Source organism: Macrotis lagotis, chromosome 1 (genome assembly GCF_037893015.1).
Source record: "Macrotis lagotis isolate mMagLag1 chromosome 1, bilby.v1.9.chrom.fasta, whole genome shotgun sequence".
Classification (NCBI taxonomy): Eukaryota; Metazoa; Chordata; class Mammalia; order Peramelemorphia; family Peramelidae; genus Macrotis; species Macrotis lagotis.
The window spans coordinates 347,962,842-347,986,447 of NC_133658.1; the positions used below are offsets into that span (position 1 = coordinate 347,962,842).

Sequence of the window (23,606 nt, forward strand, 5' to 3'; positions counted from 1 at the left end):
CTTAACCCCATTTGCCTTACAAAAACCTTAAAAGAAAAAGGAAAGATGTTTGCATAGCAGCAACTAGGTGGCATAATGGACAGAGCACCAGCCCTGGAGTCAGGAGGACCTGAATTCAAATCTGCTCTCAGACACTTAATAATTACCTAGCTGTGTGACCTTGGGCAAGTCACTTAACCCCCATTGCCTTAATTTTTTTTAAAAAAAGAAAGATAATTACATAAAAAGCCATGGTAGTTCAAAAGATAGAATCTGTTACCTGTACAAAGCAAAAAAGGGTATGGGAAACTAACTTAGCAGATACCATCTAGAGACTACATGGAGAAATTTCCACTGACAATGATGCACAGACTTTTTCTCCTGCACAGCTGAGAAAAATCACTAACTGAATAAGCTGGGATGGTGTCAGAAACAGAAACTCTACAGCCCAAACACTTAGGAATAATGCCCTGCCTGGTTATGAAGGATTTGCAACATATTTTCATAAACCTTTTAAATCTTAAAATCATGAAATTCACATATTTCCTTAGGAGAAAGAAAATAGTCTTTTCAACCCTATTTCTATAGGAGGCACCCATTGCCTACTGTCTAATTTCTTTCATCTGTTGTGAATTCCACCCCACTTTCACTATTATTGTGAAAACTATGGCATTGAATATAGGGTTCCAAAAGTACCATTATTTAACATCAAAGTGACAGGCTTTGTGACTGATACTCCTGTTTCAGGTCCAAACTCAGTTCCAGTGACCAATAAAATGCATCCCCAATCTCAGACTGGCCAATATGACCAGAAAGGACAATGATCAATGTTGAAAGGGACAATGTGGGAAATCTGGGACACTAATACATTGTTGGTGGAGCTGTGAACTCATCCAACCTTTCTGGAGAGCAGTCTGGAACTATGCCCAAAGGGCAACAAAGATATGCATACCCTTTGATCCAGCAATACCGTTACTGGGTCTACACCCTGAAGAGACTATGGAAAAAAGTAAAAACATCACTTATACAAAAATATTCATAGCAGCCCTCTTTGTGGTGGCAAAGAATTGGAAATTAAGCAATGTCCTTCAATTGAAGAATGGCTTAACATAAAGTGATGCTGAGCAAGATGAGCAGAACCAGAGAAAAACATCTACACCCTAACAGCAACATGGGGATGATCAACCTTGATGGACTTGCTCATTCCATCAGTGCAACAATCAGGGACAATTTGGGGCCATCTGCAATGGAGAAAACCATCTATATCTAGAGAAATAATTGTGGAATTTGAACAAGGACCAAAGAATATTACCTTAAATTTAGAAAAGAAAAACCTATTATCTTATTATGTAATTTTGCTATCTCTTATACTTTATTTTTCTTCCTTAAGGATATGATTTCTCTCTTATCACATTCAACTTAGATCAGTGTATAGCATGGAAACAATGTAAGACTAACAGACTGCCTTCTATGGGGGATGGGGGCGGGAAGGAAAGTAGAGGGAAAAATTGTAAAACTCAAAATAAATAAAATAATTCTTTAAAAAAAAAAAAAGAAAGAAATGCGGGGCAGCTAGGTGGTGCACTGGATAAAGCACCGGCCCTGGAATCAGGAGTACCTGGATTCAAATCCGGTCTCAGACACTTAATTACCTAGCTGTGTGGCCTTGGGCAAGCCACTTAACCCCATTTGCCTTATAAAACCCTAAAAAAAGAAAAAGAAAAAGAAAAAGAAAAAAGAAATGCATCTTCAAACAAAGCACTTTCTCAGACATTTTTGCTACTGGTCATTAATTCTAACACTGATGTGTTCAAAGGTTACAATATGGTTGAGGAATAGGACCAGACTTAAGCTATTTTAAAAACAGAACCTTAAAAAACCCTACCAAAAAATCATGAACCCCCCCCCCAAATCCACATACCTTGAACAGTTGGCATTGCCAAAAGAATGTCATTAATTTGCAGGAGAAATAATAATAAAACCTCCCATGTTTCTCGTGCCATGATGGTTGACTCCCGGGCCAGTTTCTGGATAGCTCTCAAAACTTGTAAGCATAGCCTAATCTGATTGGACCCCTGTTCCTGCCTACAGAGAAAACAGACAACATAACTGAAATAATTAGATTTGTGGTTTATTTTTCCTGAGAAGAAGCAAATCAACCATACAGAATACTGGAGCCATCCTAAGATTTTTTAACTTGGAAAATACTCCCTTGTAATCATGCTAAAACAGACAACATAAGCAAGTTCATCTCTTAAGCTTTCACAATGGAATGTCAATTTGGCCTCCTTTATATCAGGTACCTAAAGCTTATGGTTGAGATGTAGTACCAGTCCAAAACTTAAGACAAGTAATATTTGAGAAGGATGATCTACTGGACACATTAACTATATAAGTATCTAGATTTTTTCAAGTTCCAACCTTTTACTCTTTTTAGTACATCAGAAAGATACTATATTATCACAGCTCCTCACATAAGCTAATTTAATGCTACATATTCTGCCTTAACAGGATGATAAAATCACTTGCCTAAAGAGTTTATTTTTTGTATATTTGCCTTTGAAAATACCATTCATTATGTCATTCTACATCTTTTATAGAAAAACCTGTACAAAATGTTCCTGCCTGTGATCTTCAGAGAACACACATCCTAAAACCTAAAACCTAATATATATTGATTCTGTTGAACAAATTAAATCTTGATTTCTTAAAGGGAAGCAGCATGGTAGAGTGAAAACTCTATTGTAAAACTGTATTGTCAAGCAAGAGAACTAGTTTCTAAATCCAAATTATGGAATTCTGATTAAATCAACCTTGATCTCAATTCTTTGTTCTATAAAATGAGAGGACTGGTCTAGTTGATTTCAAACTTCAAACTAATTTCAGTGTTCTATGGAAATAAATATCCCATCCTTAAATAGAATAAAATCAACTTTGTGATCAAAGAAGTTACATCATTTATTCAAAAAGCATTAAGGGGCAGCTTGGTAGCACAGTGAATAGAGAACCAGCTCTGGAATTGGAAGGCCCTGAGTGCAAATCTCAACTCAAGACACTTGACACTTACTAGTTTTGTGGTCCTGGACAAGTCACTTAACCCTGATTGCCTCGACTCCATCCCCAATAGAGTATTAGACGTCTACTATCTATGGAAAGTGTATATGGAAAATTGTGTCAGGTGCTTAGAAATCAAAGATACTTTGATTTCCAAAATCTAACAATCTTGTAGGAGAGAGCTGTCCATCCCAAATAAGAACAATAAAGCAAAGGTACAGAGGAAAAATAAGACAGGATAAGATCAGCTAATGGTAAGCAGTCCAATTTGGATGGAATCAAGACTCATGCAGAATGTCCTAAAAGTAGTAGCACAATTTAAATTTTTTATTACTCCCGTCTTTATTTTTTCCACTTACATGCAAAGATAGTTTTCAACATTCATCCTTTCACAAGCTTATGAGTTCTACACTTTTCTACAACTTCCACCCCTTCCCTGGGCAGTGGACAATAGGTTGTATATATACAATTATGTTTAACGTATTTCCATATTAGCTATGTTGTGAAAGAAGAATTAGAGCTAAGGAGGAAAAAGATCATGAAAGAGAAAGAGACAACACAAAAGAAGGTTTAAAAAGTGAACATTAGCATGCTTTGCTCTGCATTCCAATTCCATTGTTTTTTCTCTGGGTGTAAATAGCATTTTCCATGACAAGTATCTCAGAATTGTTCTTAATCTCAGAAATGCTGAGAGGAGCTGATTCATCATAGTTGACTGTCTCACAATGTTTCTGTTTTGTGTACAATGTTCTCCTGATTCAGTTCTATTCATTTCACTCAGCATCAGTTCATGCAAGTCTTTCCAGGTTCTTAAAAGGTCTATCCACTCATTATTTCTTACAGAAACACATGTTGTAAAAATTGTTTCCCAGCTTTCTGCATTCCTTCTGATCTTGGTTGCAATGGTCTTATCTGTGCAAAACCTTTTTCTTGGGGGACTTCCAGGCTAGATGGCGGAGAGAACACAGGCAGAGTTCTAAAGTCTCCTTATCTTTCCTTATAAAAAATATGAACCAAACTTCTTAACAGAAATCAATCGACAAAACCCAGAAAGAAAATCCATTGGAAGAACATCCACCTCAGGATCTGTCTTCCGAGATCACGGGTGAGTTAAAGGGCAGAGAGCGGACTCTGTTGGGAGAACTGGACCACTGAGAGCTTGGGAGCCTGGATCAGCCACGGATTAGCCTGATTAGTGGCAGGGCTGGAGCCTAGGAACCCAGGAGTCTGAGGGCCCAAGAACTAGAACAGCTTGATCAGCAGACAGGGTAGAGCCTGGTCCACTGCGGGAGCTTGGGTCAATTAGGGAGCAGAGGCATCGGAGGTGGGCTGACCCTCTTGAGCTTGCAGGGCTAAAGACAGAGTTCCTGAGCAGAACTGCAGGTATCTATCCCTGGGCTGCTCTGATCTGGAGGAACTCAGAGTCCACACCTCTATTTCAGGTGAAGAACAAACACAATTACAGACTACCTCTGCCCCAGGCTAAGGACAAGCAGCAGAACCACCTTGGCTAACAATAGGGAGAGTGATCACCTCACCCCAGTATAGTCCACTATTGATCAAAGACAAAAGTATTTAACAGCATCAAACACCTTCTCAAGGCCAAGGGAGGGGGCCTCAATCAAGGTCACAGACACTCCAGAGACATCAACCAGCACCCCCTACTGGCAGGCTGGAGATATTACACTCGGAGAACAAAACCTCTAGCACAACCTACTGGCCAGCTGAAGATATTACACTCAGTGAGTTAAGCCTCTAGGGATCCTGACACCAAGCCCCTGTGAACCAGCCCCCTCCCCAACACAAAGAGCAAGGGAGCTTGAAATGCACATAAGAATCCACTATCTGGCAAAGCTGAGCCTTCTCTTTCAGGGGAAAAGATAGACATTTAATGAAATGGAAGACTTCCAACAATTAATGATAAAAAAACCAGAGCTAAATAGAAAATCTGGACATCAAACAGGAGGCTCCAAGAGACACATAAAAAGGTAAAAAAAACAAAAAAAAAAAAACAAAAAAAACGGGGAGGGTAGTAAAGGAAAAAAACCTGCTATCCAATAAGATGAAACTGGCTATATCCCAGCATGGAAAAAAAGATTCTCATAACTCTTGAGAATTGTAACTATCAGAAAGAATATACTTAGCCAGAAGTGATGGATACTCAGGATTTTCTATGACTTAGATAGAGATGATATTCAGAAACAAAATACGGATAAGGGGGGAGGGAGGGGAAAATACAAACAAAGGGAAGATAGCATGGAGGGCAATAAAGAGTTAGTAATTGGGGTGGCTATGTGGTGCAGTGGATAGAGCACAGACCCTGGAGTCAGGAGTACCTGAGTTCAAATCTGGCCTCAGACACTTAATAATTACCTAGCTCTGAGGCCTTGGGCAAGCCACTTAAATGCAAAAACCTTTAAAAAAAAAAAAAAGGTTGGAGCAAAATATATTTTGCTTCAGCTGAACTGAAAAAAGCAGGGATAGCAATCCTTATCTCAGACAAAGCAGCTGCAAAAATAGATAAGATTAAGAGATAAAGAAGGAAACTATATCAACTATATCCCCCAAAGGGTAACATTCGAGAATAAAGTGACTTCAATACTGAATATGTATATACCCAATGGTATAGCATCCAGATTCTTAGAGAAGCTGAAAGAACTACAGGAAGACACAGACAGCAAAACTCTACAGTGGGAGACCTCAATTTCCCACTCACAGATTTAGATATATCAAATCATAAAATAAACAAGAAAGAAGTAAATGAGGTAAATAGATTGTTAGAAAAACTAGACATGACAAGACTTATGGAGGAAATTAAATGGGGATAGAAAGGAATATACCTTTTCTTCTGCAGGACATGGCACACAAAAATAGATCATGTACTAGGACATAAAAACCTAATAATTGCAGAAAGGCAGAAATAGTAAATACATCTTTCTCAGATCATAATGCAAAAAAAATCATATGCAATATTGGGCTAGGGAGATCCAGATCCAGAAATAATTGGAAACTGAATAACCTCATTTTAAAGAATGAGTGGATCAAACAATAAATTACATAAAGAATTATTTCATCCTAGATAATGACAATAATGAAACAACATACCAAAACCTATGGGAGACACTCAAGGCAGTTGTCAGGGGATATATTATATCTTTAAATACTTATATGAATAAATTAGAGAAAGAGGAAATCAATTAACTAAATACGCAACTAAAAAATAGAGAAAAAAATATTAAAAACCTCAATTAAATACCAAATTAGAAATTCTAAAAATTAAAGGAGAAATTAATAAAATCAAAATAAAAAAAACCATAGAATTGATAAACAGAACCAAAAGTTGGTTTTATAAAAAATCAATAATATTGATAAACCTCTGGTCAATTTAATTAAAAAGAAGAAAGAAGAAAACCAAATTGCTAGTATCATAAATGAAAAAGGTAAACTCACCACCAATGAGGAGGAAATTAAAGTAATAATTCAGAATTAATTTGCCCAACTCTATGCCAATAAATTTGACAATCTAAGCAAAATGGATGAATATTTACAAAGATATAAGTTGCTCAGGTTAAATGAAGAGGACATTAAATACCTAGACAACCCTATCTCAGAATAAAGAAATTCAATAAGCCATCATTGAACTCCCTAAGAAAAAAATATCCAGGGCCTGATGGATTCACAAATGAATTCTTGTTTTTTAAGCATTTATTTATTTATTTATTCTTATTTTGTACAAATAATGTTTTTATACATTACTAAAATATTCTTTTTTTTTTTTGCAAGGCAAATGGGGTTAAGTGGCTTGCCCAAGGCCACACAGCTAGGTAGTCATTAAGTGTCTGAGACCAGATTTGAACCCAGGTACTCCTGACTCCAAGGCCGGTGCTTTATCCACTACACCACCTAGCCACTCCCTAAAATATTCTTTTTTAAGAATAAACACAATACCCCTTCCCCCAAAAAACATAGACCTGCATGAGCAATAAAGTAAAGGGGAGAGAAAAAAATTAAAATTAAAAAATAATAATAATAATAATAATTGTAGGTATGGCCAGGTGGCGCAATGGATGGAGCACCAGTCCTGGAGCCAGGAGCACCTGAGCCCAGATACCCAACAATCATCCAGCTATGTGACCCTGCACATGCCACCCCAACCCCACTGCCCTGCAAAAACCAAAAAAAAAAAAATACAAAAAATTAAGGGGTGACCAGGTGGCAGACAGAGAGCATTGGCCCTTGAGCCAGGAGCACCCAGGTCCAAATCTGGCCTCAGACACCCAACAATCACCAGCTGTGCAGCCCCAGGCAGGTCACCCAGCCCCATCACAAATGAAATCTACCAAACATTTGAGGAACAACTGGTTCCAATTCTATATAAACTCTTTGGAAAAATAAGGAAAGATGGAACTCTGCCTAACTTTTTCTATGACACCAATATGGTGCTGATACCTAAACCGGGAAGAGTTAAAACACAGAAAGAAAATTATAGGCCTATCTCCCTGAGGAATATAGATGCAAAAATCTTAAATAAAATCTTGGCAAAACGGTTACAACAAGTAATCACCAGGATATAATACATTATGACCAAGTAGGATTTATCCCAGGAATGCAGGGTTGGTTCAATATTAGGAAAACTGTTAGTATAATTAAATTATATCAAGTATAATTAATTATATCAACAACAAACCTATCAGAAATTATATGATTATATCAATAGATACTGAAAAAGCTTTGGACAAAATACAGCACCCATTCCTGCTAAAAACACTAGAGAGAAAAGGAATAACTGTATAGTTCCTTAGAATAATAAGCAATACGTATCTGAAATATCAACAAGCACTATATTCAATGGGGATAGGCTAGAGGCATTCCAAATAAGATCATGGGTGAAACAAGGATGCCCATTATCACCACTACTGTTCAATATCATTTTAGGAATGTTAGCTTCAGTAATGAGAAGGAAAAAGAAATTGAAGGAATTAGAACTAGGAAGGAAGAGATAAAACTCTCAGTCTTTGTAGATGACATGTACCTACAGAATCCCAAGAAATCATCCAAAAAAACTACTGGAAACAATTAGCAACTTTAGCAAAGTTGCAGGATATAAAATAAACCCTCATAAAACTTTTCTATATCTGACCAGCCAGATACAGCAGGAAGAGCTAGAAAAAGAAATCCCATTCAAAGTAACTTCAGACAATATAAAACACCTAGGAGTCTACCTGCCAAGGTATACTCAGAAACTTTTTGAAACAATTACAAAACACTTCTCACACAAATAAAATCAGATTTAAATAACTGGGCAAATATCAGATGCTCATGGATAGTGCCCTACAAATCAAAATTCCAAAAAATTACTTTAATGAGTTAGAAAAAGTGGTAAGTAAATTCATATGGAGAAATAAAAAGTCAAAAATTTCCAGGGATTCAATGAAATAAAGTGTAAAAGAAGGTGACTTAGCCCTACCAGACCTAAAATTATATTATAAAACATCAGTCAGCAAAACTAACTGGTCTTGGCTAAGAAATAGTGGTGGACCAGTGGAATAGACTAGGTACAATAGCAGGCAACGATTATATTAATCTGCTGTTTGATAAACCCAAAGAGCCCAGCTATTGGGATAAAAACTCTTGCTTCAAAAAAAAAAACTGTTGGGAAAATTGGAAGTTAGTATGGAAGAAACTTAGATTAGACCAATATCTCACACCCTATACCAAGTTAAGATCCCAAATAGATACAGGATATGGACATAAGAAATAATATTATAAGCAAACTAGAAGATCAAGGAGTAGTTTACCTGTAAGATCTATGGAAAGGGAAGCAATTTATAACTAAGGAAGAGATGGAGAACATCACTAAAAACAAACTAGGAGATTTTTGATGACATTAAATTAAAAAGCTTTTGTACAGACAAAAACACTGTAACCTAGATCAAAAGAAATGTAGTAAACTGGGAAACAATCTTTACAACTAGAATTTCTGACAAAGGACTCATTTCTAAAATATACAGAGAACTGAGCCAAATTTAAAAAAAAGCCATTCCCCAATTGACAAATAGTCAAAGATATGCAAAAGGCAATTTACAGATGAGGAGATCAAAGCAATCCCTAGTCATATGAAGAACTGCTCTAAATCATTATTTATTAGAGAAATGCAAATTAAAGCATCTCTGAGGTACCACCTCACACCTCTCAGACTGGCTAATATGACCAGAAAAGACAATGATCAATGTTGGAAAGGATGTGGGAAATCTGAGACACTAATACATTGTTGGTGGAGCTGTGAACTTATCCAACCTTTCTGGAGAGCAGTCTGGAACTATGCCCAAAGGGCAACAAAAATGTGCATACCTATCCTTTGATCCGGCAATATCACTACTAGGTCTATACCTTGAAGAGATGATGAAAAGGGGTAAAAACATCACTTGTACAAAAATATTCATAGCAGCCCTGTTTGTGGTGGCAAAGAATTGGAAACCAAGTGAACATCCTTCAGGTGGGGAATGGTTTAGCAAACTGTGGTATAGGCTGTCTGCAATGGAGAATACCATCTGTCCCCAGAGAAAGAACTGTGGAGTTTGAACAAAGACTAAGAACTATTACCTTTAATTTAAAAAAAAAACTGATATCTTATTGTCTGATTGTGCTATCTTTTACTTTATGTTTCTTCCTTAAGGATGTGACTTCTCTCTCATTACATTCAATTTGAATCAATGTATACCATGGAAACAATGTAAAGACTGGCAAATTGCCTTCTGTGGGGGGAGGGAAGTAAAATTAGGGGAATAATTGTAAAACTCAAAATAAATAATCTTAAAAAAAAAAACCTTTTTCTTTCTCTGCATCCTATGTTCCCGCTAGACAGTTACATGGCACAGTGGATAGAGCACTGGTCTTGAAGTTAGGAGGATAGGAGTTTGAATCTGGCCTCAGATAACTGACACTGACTTAGCTGTATGAACCTGAACAAGTCACTTAACTCTAATTGCCTCGAATTCAGGGGCATCTGCAGTCATCCTGACCATATCTGGTCACTGGACCCAGATGACTCTGAAGGAGTAAGTGAGTCTGGTGATTTAGCACAGCATGACATCACTTTCCTGGTATCATGGTCTTCTTCGAGAATGAAGGACAAAAACATCACCATCATCTTCCCCCTATTTGTAATTTTCTTTCTCCTTTCCCCTTATCCCTTTCCTCACCAATGTTTTGCTTTTGATTGCTCCCTGTCTCACTGCTGCTATCCTTTCTCCTGTTCCCTCCTACTTCCCTCTAGGGTAGGATAAATTTCTAAATCCAATTGAGAATATATAGCATTCCCTCTTTGAGCCTAATTGAATGAGAGTAAACTCAATGTTTATACTCTGCCTACTTTCCCTCTACTATAATAGGCTCTTTCTGACTCTTCATGAGTTGCTAATTATCTTCTAATGCCTCCATCTTCTTCTCCTGGTATAATCCTATTTTCAAGTCTTGTTTTTTTAATACCTGTCTTGTATCCATATCCTCTGTTCAAGGTATATTCCTTTCAAGTGTTCTGATAGAAGTACAATTCTCAAAAGTCATAAACATCATCACATCACAATCAATTTATACCTACACCCTGGGTCCAGTCCTGTACCCTCCCTCTAGCTGTCTCAATAGAAAGATAACCCTCATGAGTTTAAGTATCATCACAGTTTGATCAATTTATATCCATACTCTGAATACCCACTTTCAGTAATACTAATAGAAATACCCACACCTGTCTAATTGTTCCTTTCAACTTTCCTAAGAGAATCCCAACAGTCAAGCATTACAGATGTTCTTCCTGCTTAGTCTTACAAAATTTTTTTCCTTATTCTTACTAACATTTTTTTCTTTCCATTTACCTTTTCATGCATCTCCTGAGTATTGTATTTGAAGATCAAATTTTCTGTTCAGTTCTGGTCTTTTTTAACAGGTAAGTTTGTAAGGCCTCTATTCAGGGCAGTTGATTTTTAGTTGTAATCCAAACTCCTTTGCCTTCTGGAATATCATATTCTAGGCCTTTCGATCCTTTAAAGTTGAAGCTACTAAGTATGAGTAATTCTGACTGTGACTCCCTGATGTTTCAATTGCTTCTTTTTTTGGCCCCTTTTTGGCAGCTTGCAATATCCTGAAATTTGGCTATTATTCCTTGAAGTTTTTATTTTGGAATCTCTTTCTGGGGGGTGATCTATGGATTCTTTCAAAAACTATTTTATCTTCTTGTTCTAGGACAGTAGGGCAGTTATTTTTTTGTTTTTTTTTGGGGGGGGGGGGCTGCGAGGCAATGGGTTTCAGTGGCTTGGCCAAGACCACACAGCTAGTTAATTATTAAGTGTCTGAGGCTGGATTTGAACTCAGGTACTCCTGACTCCAGGGCCAGTGCTCTATCCACTGTACCTCCTAGCTGCTCCTAGGGCAGTTTTTCATGATAATTTCCTAGACTTATTTTCTGATTGTGGTTTTCAGATAGACCAACAATTCGTAAATTATCCCTCTTAGATCTATTTTCCAGGTTGGTCATTTTTTCCAAGAGGTACTTTATATTTTCTTTTTTCAATTTTTTGGTTTTGATATGGAATATTGGTGTCTCATAGAGGCATAGTTTCCATTTGTCCAATTTTAATTTTTAAGGTTTTATTTTCTCCAGTTAGCTTTTGTTTTCTTTTCCATTGGTTAATTTTACTTTTTGATGACTTCATTCCTTTTCCAGTTGGTCATTTTATTTATTTTTTTAACATTTTATTTGTTTTCCAATTATATACAATAGTAATATGTATCCATCATTTTTTGTAAGGCTCTGAATTCTACAATTTTCCTCTCCCTCTTCCATCCCCCCCCCCAGAAGGCTGTCTTGACAGTCTCTACATTGTTTCTTTGCAGTACATTGATGTAAACTGAATGTTGTAAGAGTAAACATAAATGCCCTCCTCCCCCAAGAAGATGGGAAACTTCAAGAACAGAGAGCAAAACAAATATACTTCAGTCTGTGTTCAGATTTCAATGGCTGTTTCTGGGGTGAGTTGCTTTCTTTATCATAAGTCCACCAGAGAAGTTGCTTCAATATTTTTCCCTCAGTTGCTATTATTAGCTGTACCTCCACTCTATTTCTCCCCACTCTCATTTACTCTATTCTCTTTCTCTCCTTTCATCCTGGCCCTATCCAAAAGTGTGTTGCATCTGAGTACCCTCTCCCTCGATCTTCCCTCTCTTCTATCACCCTATTCCCTCCTTCCCTCCCCACTTCCCCCTCATCCCGTCCTTTCCCTCCCATCCTTCTCCAGGGCAAGAGAGATTTCCTCACCCTATTAAGTGTGTATGTCATTTCCTCCCTGAGCCATTTCTGATGAGAACGAAGATTTACTCATTCCCCCTTGCCTTCCCCCCACATCAACTTCATTGAAAAAACTTTTTCTTGACTCTCATGTGAAATCGCCCAGCTTCTTCTTCATCTCCTTTTCCTTCCTCCCAGTACTTTGCCCCATCACCCATTGACTCCATCCCTTTACCATACCATACCATTATATTCTGCTCCTTCTTATGTCCTGTCTATATATGCTCCTTCTAACAGCTCTTTCAGGGAGTGATTGGTGAATTCTCTCGATTTCTATTTTATCCTCAGCTTCTAGGATCTCAGGGTAATTTTGCTGTACTATTCCTTGAAAAATGAAGTCTAGGCTCGTCTCCTGGTCATGGCTTTCAGACAGTCCAATATTTTAAAATTATTTCTTCTGGATCTGTTTTCAAGGTCAGTTGTTTTTCCAATGAGATATTTCACATTTTCTTCTAATTTTTGGCTTTTTTATTTTTTCCTGCTTTCTTGCAAAGTCATCAGCTTCCTTTAGTTCCACTTTGCATTTGAAGGAGTTATTTTTTTCATAGCTTTTTTTAATCTCCTTTTCCAGCTGGCCAATTCTGCTTTTTTAAGGCATTCTTCTCCTCATTTGCCTTTTGTTTTGCTTTTTCCATTAGGCCTAAACTGGTTTTTAACACATTATTTTCTTCAGTATTTTTTTTGTATATCTTTCACCAAACTTTTGATTTGGTTTTCATAATATTTTCTGCATCACTTTCATTTCTCCTCCCAATTTTTCCTCCACCTCCCTTAATTGCTTTTCAAAGTCTTTTTTGAGCTCATCCATAGTTTGAGCCCATTTTCTATTTCTCTTGGAGGTTTTAGATATGGAAGCTTCGATTTTGTCATCATCTGAGTATGTGTTTTGATCTTCCATGGGACTGAAGTAATTCTCTAGGGTCAGATTCTTCTTTTTCTGTTTACTCATTTCCTCAACCCAAGAGTAAATGATAGCACATCCAAGGCTTTGGGGTTGTTGTTTTTTGCGGGGGGGGGGGGGGAGGGGGGGTGGGGGCGCGACGATGACACACCCCACTGGGACCTTTATTCTTTCAAGGTCTTATGCTCTCTAGTCTGTGCTTTGATATGTAGATGACCACAGCACTACCCTCTGCCCTGGGGCTATAAGATATAAGAAGAGATCCAGTTTGGTTATTTAGTATGGAAGCCCAAACTGCAATATGTGAATGTAGGCAAACAGCAGAGTCTTACCCCTGGGAGAGTAGAGAAATCTCTGCAGACTTCCCTTACATCTCTGGGGGGTGCAGGCTGCTTTCTCCCAATTCTCGCTGCAGATTCCGTGGCCGGTGCTCCTTATTCCACACTCACCCAGGTGCAACAGAGTTCTCTCACCACCCCTTCAAGCTGTTCCTGGTAATCTCTGGGCTGGGCTACACTGCAGCTTTTTTTCCAACCTCTGCTCCTGGTGAAGCACACATTTCCCCCAGAACTTCTAAGTTGTCTTGGACTGAGAAAATGTATCATTCTTTCTGTGGGTTCTGCCCCTCTAAACTTTGGCTAGAGCCATCCTTTGTTTTTTGGGGGGTTGTGGGTGGGGGTTGGAGCCCTCGGGAAATGCTGCCTTTATGCTGTCATCTTGGCTCGCCCCCCCCCAGTCATTTTTAAAGGAGATGATTTATATTTTCCTTTTGGTCAATTTTACTATTAAAGGTATTGGTTTCTTCAGTCAATTTTTCATAATTCCATATTTTGCACAATTCTCCTCATTTCTTTTCTCCATTTTTCTTCTTCCTCTTTTCTTTGGTTTTTAAAATCCTTTGAGTTCTTCCATGAAGTATTTTTGGATGTGAGATCAATTCAAAAACCCCTTTGAGGGTTCATATATAGGCATTTTGTCACTGCTTTCCTCTTTTGAGATTATGTTTTAATTATCCCTGTCTTCATGAAAAAGGGCAAAAACATCATTTGTACAAAAATATTCATAGCAGCCCTGTTTGTGGTAGCAAAAAATTGGAAATTGAGTGAATGTCCGTCAATTGGGGAATAGCTAGACAAATTGTGGTATATGTATGTTATAGAACACTATTATTCTATTAGAAGCCCAAGAGAGATGGATTTCAGAGAAGCCTAAAGATTTGCATGAACTGATGTTGAGGGAGATGAGCAAAACCAGAAGAACATTGTACACTATAACAGCAATATGGGGGTGGCGAACAACTTTAATGGACTTGGTCATTCCATCAATGCAATAAGTGACAAGAGAATACCATCTGTACCCAGAGAAAGAACTGAGGAATTTAAACAAAGACCAAGTCTATTATCTTCAATTTTTTTAAAGTGTCTTATGTACAACATAATTTTGCTATCTCTGATATTTTCTTTTCTTTTCAAGGATATTATTTCTCTCTCAACATATTCAATTTTGATCAATGTATAGCCTTCTGTGGGGGGATGGGGGAAGGGAAGGGAGGTTGGGGAAAAAATTGTAAAACTCAAAACCTTACAGAAAATGATTAGTAGAAACTACTATTGTATATAATTAGAAAACTAATGAAATATTTTTAGAAATAATTATGCTCAAAAACATTAAAATAATTATGCTCATAATAAGAAATTTTTATGGCGTGCACTTTTTTTTTTTGCTCATTTTGATAAGTGAACTCTGCTCCTGGAACAAAGGGGACACAATTCCAAGTTTTTTGTGCTGGGATGGGGGGATAGAAGAGTCTAGGCCTCGCTTGCCTATAGCACTGCCTATGGTGTTTTTCAGATGCCAGTGGTTTATTCTTTACATTAGAGTAGCCCAATCAAGTTCCTGCCTGGGATCCCAGCATTCCTGTGGCTCAAACCTTGTCTTCCAAGCTGGGATTGAAACCCTCACTGCAGTCAAGGCTTGAGCTGCATTGTAGCAAAGAGCCTCCTGCTGGCTTTCCAACTCTCCCATTTACACCAGGCTATACTCCCTTTTACCCATGTAATACAGAGCTTTATGGAAATTTCTCCATGATATCTCAAGAACTTGTTTCACTCTATTTTTTATTTTTTTTGGTGAGTTCTGTCACTTTGGAATCTGTTTAAAGGTTTTCATTTATAATTGCTTCCAGTTAAAAGTTTTAATAGCTTAATTTCTCTAAATTTTTAAAAGGAAAATCTATGGTTAAAAAATATTTGATGATATTATGTAAAGTCAGACAACTGTAAATTGTTTCTTACCTTGGTACAAAAAGATTTTGCAGATGTTTTAAAATGTTTTGAACATATAAGTTGGGTTCTTTGATGATTGGCAAAGGAATGGAGTCTTTTGGTAATACTAGAGCCATAATCCAATCTGTATATACATCCACACAATATTTTACAGTATCTCCATCTAATGGAAGGGTCAGTCCATAGCAAATCACTTCCATGGTCCATTTTACCTAAGCAAAGTAAAATACCAACATCAGATTACTATTCTACTTTAAACACAAATTTAATTAAATAACTAGGCTAAATCAATTATTTTTTACCACTACATCAGAAGGGCTGCAGTAGTTATCTTGACACATATATATTTAATCTGAGAAATAAAATTTCTAAAAATCATGTGTTACTACATGTATTCCAAACAGAAACTTGGAAGCAAAAAAAAAGCACATTTGAAAATGCACAAACCATAATACTTCTTAAAAAATAGTGCTCAAGTCACTTTCAAGTTCTAGGCAACAATCACACTCCCATCTATTCCTTCAAAACATCACACAAATTCAACAAGCTCCACTGTACTGTCACATTTTTTCCAAATATACTTTCTAGTCTCTTACCCATCTTTAGGATTAAATAATGAGGATTAAAGTGAGATTCAAATAATGCATTCACATCAATCACTAACCATTAGCACAGTAGTACCTTATAACTTGATTTTCCATAGTTGGACCCAAGATCTCTCACACTTTCATATTCAAAGAATGGAGACTGATTCTCTAAGAAACTCCTAAACCCCATGACTTTCCTAGTCTCTGAGATAAATAGTTCTAAGGGACCTGACCTCTCCTCCTAGCTCTGACATCTCTTCCTCCATCAGCCTCACTATTCTCCCCACTGTTTTCCATTGGTGTCATTCTTTCTCCACACCTTAGGAAAGGAAAGAATGGTCTTAGCTGCAGACTATCCTGGAATCTAGCTCCTCTGCAGAAATCTTAAAGCTATGACTTATCTTTTCTCCTTGGAAAAACAGAACCTATCTGAGGATAGGTTGCTGGTTTTATGAAGACAATAAGCTCATGATGACTGTTGCGTTTTTTAATAATGAGAACGCATGCTTGGCCTTAGAGAATGCCATTCTTGTGATCTCTTAGAAACTTAGGGTCTTCAGTGGAATCAGAAGCTGGAACTTTTTATTTTGAAATGTAGCTAGTCTCTGAGTTGTATGCCTATCTCATTAGGAATGGAAAGGCTTCTCATAAAACAATAGGAGCCTATTCCCTAGTGGAAGGGAATATAGATAATAAAATGATTCAATTCACCACTGATTATACTTACATAATTCAGAAGTGGAGCACAAAACTAAATGGAGCTAACAGAAAAATCCATATGTTGTTAAGTAATAATTGTACCAGTAGGATGCATTATACTTTTAAAAACATGACAAGCCAGCAATACTTAATTTTAACAGTATATAAAGTTTAAGTAAGCTGTGCAGAGTAGAAGCTAACAATATCATGTTGTCCTCTTTTTCTATTTTTTGTTTAGGGAAATATTCAGATTGATTCATGCCTGTTCATTTTTATAAAAGAAAATACATTCAAGTTTTTAGACACCCAAGAACACAAAAACACACTTACTTCCTTGTCTGTTTTTAACAAACTTTCACTTCCAGCCCCTGAAGAGGCATTTAAGGCTTGTCCGAGAGGACGTACTACTGCATTTGCAACATCTCGTCCAACACTATCAGGATAGCTGTGAAGTACACTGGTATGACCCTGATCATTCTGAATAACCAAATGAAGTGACCGCCACTCAGAGTACATTGTGCCACTAAAGTATTATCCAAATGGTACCTGAGAAAACAAAAACAATTATATATTTTTGTAAAAAGATATGTGTATCTATTTATATCATATATCCATAACATATATATTTGTAAATAAAAAACTTAAGTTGTGCTTCATAGCAAGATATATCAAGAAGATGTATCATACTGTCTCTTTTAAATCTAAGAACTACAAACTGCAAACAATCAAGTCAATGGATTCTTTCTAAATGTTTCAGGTATATCCTCTGAATATTACTTATATAGAAGTCTAATTGAGGAATAAAAAACTGACTCAAGGTCTGATTCCCTCTCCAACAATTATTCAGAAAAATGGAAAGCAGTTTGGCCGTAATTAGACTGAGAAAAACATTTATCACACATAAAAATATATTTCAACTGGATACATAATTTTAAAGAATTCATTCCACTGATAAAATATTAGAGACCTGAAAGAGCCACCATTCTGATCTATGATTCTGGGAATAATTCATGACCAACCACATTATATAAACACATCACAAAAAAAAAAAAAAAGACACTTGAGACTACAAAAAATTTAGAAGTTTTGGCATAAAATCAATGTACCTAGAGAGAAAACACAGGGGATGCGGAGTATTGTGAAATTTCAGCTCAAATATTCTTAATATCTTAAGATATAGAGAGAATTGATATAAATATATAAATCAAGAATCATTTTCCAATAGATAAATGTATCAATGGATCAAAGGGCTTAAATTGTTTACAAAGGAAGAAATATAACCATATTTTTTATAAAAATGCTCCAAATCACTAGTAAGTCAGAAAGAGATTAGTGAAGTTGTGGTAAAGACAGGGACTTTGATAGAGCTATGAATTAGCCCAACTACTCTGAAAAAAATCTAGATCCTAAAAAAAAGATCCTAAACTTTCAGACCGTTTTTTTATCTTTGTCTGTATGTGTGTGTGTGTGTGTGTGTGTGTGTGTGTGTGTGTGTGTGTGTGTGTGTTTGTGTGTGTGTCAAGGGGGGTGGGGGTGGAGAATCACAAGTCAAAGGGAAGATCCCATGTAAACTAAAATGTTTATAGCAGCGCTTTAGTGTTGGGAGGAAAAAACCCTATAGTACAGGATAATTATTTCTGACCTGTGATAATGTTTGATGATTATACAGAAAGTGTGATAATATTTTCTATAGACCATCTGATGTTCCTGATATTGCTCCTGCTCATGGTTATCTTTTTAACATTGAGAAACCTGCTGTGAACTAAAAATCTGGCATCACTCACACTACGTAGACCTTACTGTTAGATCTAAGATTTGATCATTCCTAGGACTCTCCCAGATTTGATCACTACTTTGGGAACTTAGTTGAATGTTTACTTTATCTTCCTCTTTCAGTGCTTCCTATATCAGGCCTCTTAAATATTAGAGGTCAAGGTTGACCAGTAACAGTTCTAAAGTCATCTCATAAAAACAGGGGCCACTTGGGAGCGGCTAGGTGGCGCAGTGGATAGGGCACTGGCCTTGGAGTCAGGAGTACCTGAGTTCAAATCCGGCCTCAGACACTTCATAATTACCTAGTCATGTGGCCTTGGGCAAGCCACTTAACCCCATTGCCTTGCAAAATCTAAAAAAAAAATAAAAATAAAAATACAGGGGCCACTAAATGGTACACAGAATCTATATAATGTTATATAATGACTTAGAAATCTACATGTTTCAGGTTTTTTTATTAATGCATCAATATATTAAAATCAGATGGAATTACAATTTAATCTAGTCTGGGACACATTCAGGAGTGCTGTGGGCCATATGCTGCTCTCAGATATCATATTTGACACCTCTGCTCTAGAAGACTGTAAGGACCTTACCAAAGAGGAGCAGAGTGGCCCTACTTCTATGTAGGTTAGGCTAGTTTTCCTTTAAAAGTACTGAAACATTTTCCCAAGACTTGGTTGGCTCAGACTGCTGAATTCACTTCCTTACCATCTAGATAACAAAGCAACCACATGAGAACTTAGTGGGGCTTTTATATGCTACATAGTTTGTGACAGCTTTATTCAGCTGAATCAAATCAAGGGGTTCTCAAAGCACATCTTTACTCTATAGCATTGTCTTGCATTTGTTAAGAAAATTTTTTGTTAACTATTGAATAACTGATGAATTTCTAATTTTGTCTCAGTATCAAGCCCAAATAACCAAAGAATTAGACTGAGTCAGACCCAACCCAGAACCCATGGGAAGCAACTAATTTTTTTTATAATTTCAGATTTTTAAAAAATATATAATGTTGAACTACTCCTCCCCATTCCATCCCACCTTTTAATTCTTTATTATAAGAAATGGAGAGGGCAGAGGAAGGATACATCAGGAAATAAAGGTGATATAAAAATAAAATATATAAATAAAATTAAAACTTTTATAAGCATCAATAAAAAATCTTTAAAATACTGCTAAAACTGTTAATAAGCATAAAGGTCTGTTATTACTAATATCCCCAAGAAAATAGCTTTCCATTCACTCCCCCATTTTCTTCCCCCTTCCAAGAGTAGCTTCAGAATCCTTGGAGTGGGAGGTTAGGAGGATTGCCATTCTGTAGGAGGAGGAAGAATTTTATATATATATATATACAAGACCAGGACAATGTATACTGCTATGCTGACATAGCCCTACTTTGAAGCTCTCTTCCTAAAATGAGAATATGCCAAAAACTCAATAACCACTGACAGACAGATCAATTAAAACTTGGTTCAATTCTTTAAATGTCAAAGGTAACCAGTTAAAAAGAATAGGAGGGAAAAATATCTAAGGAAAGAGTATTGTGGGTAGATTCTCTTGACAGGGTCACAAGTAGGAAAGGCCCGTTTTTGGTTAAAACATCATCTTGATAAAAGAACTTTATTGACTGAATTTTCCATTTTTAGACTTTGTGACTTCTCACCCCACTTACACCACACAGTACTCTACCCCACCCAGTTTTTAGGGAAGTTTCTCTTACAAATGTTAGATCTTATCTCAGTTGGACTAAAGGGAAGGGCACATATCTACATCTAGGCCAGAGAGAAGGCCTTTCTAGTCTAGACTCAGTTGATAACACCAATTCTAGGGATATAGTTGAGGCTATTAAGGAATGGAAAATACAGACCACAAAGAGTAAAAGATCAACTGAGTATTGAGACTGTCTCAACTGAGATTTTTCCTAATATAGACCTTCAAATATGGGAAGACAGTTAACAAGCTTTTCTTCTAGGCTAAACTTCCCCAATTCTTACAACTAGTTCCCATCACAATTTTCAAACCCATCATGATCTTAAGAGTCATTCTCTTGTAGACACAAAAATGAATCAATCTCTAGCTCCCTTCCACTTCACTGTTCTGCTAGTTCCTTGCTTTCTATGTCATAAAATTATTTGGTGTATCTTTTTAAAAAGCAGTTAAAATAAGGCTATTCTTTTGTTACTTTCAGGAAAAAAATATTCCAACTACAAATGATGTTACCACTTATTGTTTTATTAGAAAAAATTAAAAATAGGGGACAGCTAAGTGGCACAGTGGATAGAGCACCAGTCCTGGACTCAGGAGGACCTGAGTTCAAATCCAATCTCAGACACATAATTACCTAGATGTGTGATCTCGAGCAAGTCATTTAAACCCAATGCCCTGTAAAAACTAAAAAAAAAACCAAAAAAAAACTAAAAAAAAAGTAAAAATGCCAGTCAACATTTGTTTAAGAACACTAGTATACCTTCTTTTACCAACTTTCTTAAGAGATCATAGGAATGGCATTCTCTAAGGAGGAAGACAGAAGGAATTTGTGATTCTAATACACTCATCATCTTGGGTACTGCTTGACCTTCAATGAATACCTAGGTACCTACTGCCTTACTAATAAAACTAAGAAAAAAAAATCAATCAAATATAGCAAAATTTTTTGGCTAAAGCAATATTCTCTCTTTCTTCCCATAAGAATCTTGTGGGCTAGTCACATCACCAGTAACATTCTTCTATTATTATCTTTTCCCAGAGGTCCTTCCCAAGCTGGTACAATTACTATTAGGAGAAGGTAAGTGGGGTCAATACCATAGTATTTTTATCTGTTTGGGATGGGAAGGGAAGATTGGTCATGGTGAAGATACTACTTGGGAACACTGGATGTAGTTTCAATATAGGATTACCAAGGGTTTCAGATCACTTCGAAAGACAGTATCCTGATTTCTATTTACTTTTAAAGTATTTTGCAAAACCTCCATTAATTAACAAATATTCAGCTGAACTCAGCAGAGTCAGTTTAATTCTACTGTTTAATGAAGCTGTTGATTCATGCATTAATTCAACTAACACTTCTTAAATACCTACTATACTAATATGCAAAGGACTAGAACTAAGTGCTGATGAAAAACCCAAACCCAAATTAAGCAGTAGTCAACTACCTAACACTAAGGATACTGTGAAGCTGACTAATTTTTAAGCTATTCAAAAAAGAAATATAGATAAGGTAAAATATCATTGTCAACACTGATTTGTTTAATTTAATGTGCTAGTCACTATGCTGAAAATATAACACAGATCTTACTGTCTATATAAACTAAAATCCTAAGGTAGTTTTCCAATGAGGAACACATTTGCTTTTCTCCAGGATAATTTTCCAATTCCTTACTCTGCCTCCATTTTAAATTAGCAATAAATCACAATATTTTACACATTACACATATGTAAATAAAATACTTGCCCCAAATTACTCAATTAGCAAATGACAATAAATATGTAAAATGAGATTAGAATTCTGCTCTATATTCCCTTTTATACTAAACCATGATGCTGTCACAAATTTTTCACGCAACTTTCCATCTGGTCAAGTCTCCATTTATTCAATTTATAAGGCATTTTTCTTCTTAGCAGGAAGGAATTAGAATGCTAGTTTTTTCAAAAAGATACATTATAGTTCATTTTAAATAATATAATTCAGACCCAAGTTTTAGTATATTCATCATTTTCAAAAAGATATTCAGACATTTTTAAAGAGGGTAGAGTTTCTGTATGATGCTTTTTGAAGGTATTTTTAATACAATATACTAACTTTAAAGTTTTATTCAGAGTTTATCTGTAATTTTGTGAGAATGAGATACTACCAATCCAAATATTGTCTGCAATAGTATTGTTTCTTAATAAATTTGAATTATATCTAGACTTGTGTTTTTAAAGACTAATATTTTGACTTTAGGAAGAAATGTCATCCATGTCTAGAAACTAGCTTATTAATCTTCATTTTTCTTTCTTTTTTTTAGGTTTTTTTGGTAAGGCAAATGGGGTTAAGTGGCTTGCCCAAGGCCACACAGCTAGGTAATTATTAAGTGTCTGAGACCAGATTTGAACCCAGGTACTCCTGACTCCAGGGCCAGTGCTTTATCCACTACACCACCTAGCCACCCCAATCTTCATTTTTCTAAATTAACTTTTGCCCATTTTAAACTCATATGAGGATCTGCTTGAAATATGGTTAAGACAGAATTTTCTACCCATATTTAACATGAGGAAGTTACCTCCCATTTTTATTTTTCAGCAATGTGATATAGTAGGAGGTGTTAAGAGTCAGAGGAGCTGGGTTCTAGTCCCAGTTTTGTCAATAATTAGCTATATAACTCACTTGTCCTTTGAGGCCCTCAGTTTCCTCTTCTGTAAAAATTTAATGAGGCCTAGGGTATCTCTAAGGTCACTTCCAGTTAAAATTCTAATGTAAAAAAACAAGAACCTAGGTAGCTAGGTCCCATTCTTACTCCAGGTTTTACTAATTTACTCTCCTGTTTCCTATACCTCTCCAGAATAATCAAGTGATGCCGCACAAAGATTACTAGCCCACTAAAATTTCTAACAAGTTCATCGATGGAATCAAACTCCTAATCCAATGCATTTTCTACTATACCAGGATACCCCTCCCTCCCAATACACCTTTCTTACTATTTGTTAATCAGGGTAAAAGAACAACTAAGGGGAAGCAGTAGTTGTTAGCTACAATCCAGTAGCTCTAGAATTTCAATGTGGTGATAAAGGTTGTTGCTCAAAGGCCATGAATATTCAACTTCAATAATTACTAGAGATACAAAAAAAAAAGTGAGCTTATTAGGTGATAAAAATATTGTGTTTGTACACCCAAAGGCCAACAAAAATGAGTATACCCTTTGATCCAGCAATACCACTACTGGGTCTATACCCTGAAAAAATGATGAAAAAAAGGGTAAAAACATCACTTGTACAAAAATATTCAT

The 23,606-nt window shown here is 36.3% G+C and overlaps 1 protein-coding gene across 5 annotated transcripts in view; it reads right to left on the reverse strand.

The window, feature by feature from the left end:
* RALGAPB (Ral GTPase activating protein non-catalytic subunit beta) overlaps positions 1–23,606 on the reverse strand; it is a 102,500-nt gene that overhangs the window by 70,082 nt on the left and 8,812 nt on the right. For 4 of the 5 annotated variants that reach the window (XM_074211949.1, XM_074211948.1, XM_074211951.1 and 1 more), the window contains exons 2-4: positions 17,176–17,391; positions 15,569–15,771; positions 1,901–2,064 (exon numbers count right to left, since the gene is read on the reverse strand). In XM_074211949.1, the coding sequence (XP_074068050.1) occupies positions 1,901–2,064; positions 15,569–15,771; positions 17,176–17,361 (553 nt within the window). In that variant the 5' untranslated portion in view covers positions 17,362–17,391. Of the gene's footprint in view, positions 1–1,900; positions 2,065–15,568; positions 15,772–17,175; positions 17,392–23,606 lie in introns of those variants that run through there. The other variant, XM_074211952.1, reaches the window with a different exon arrangement.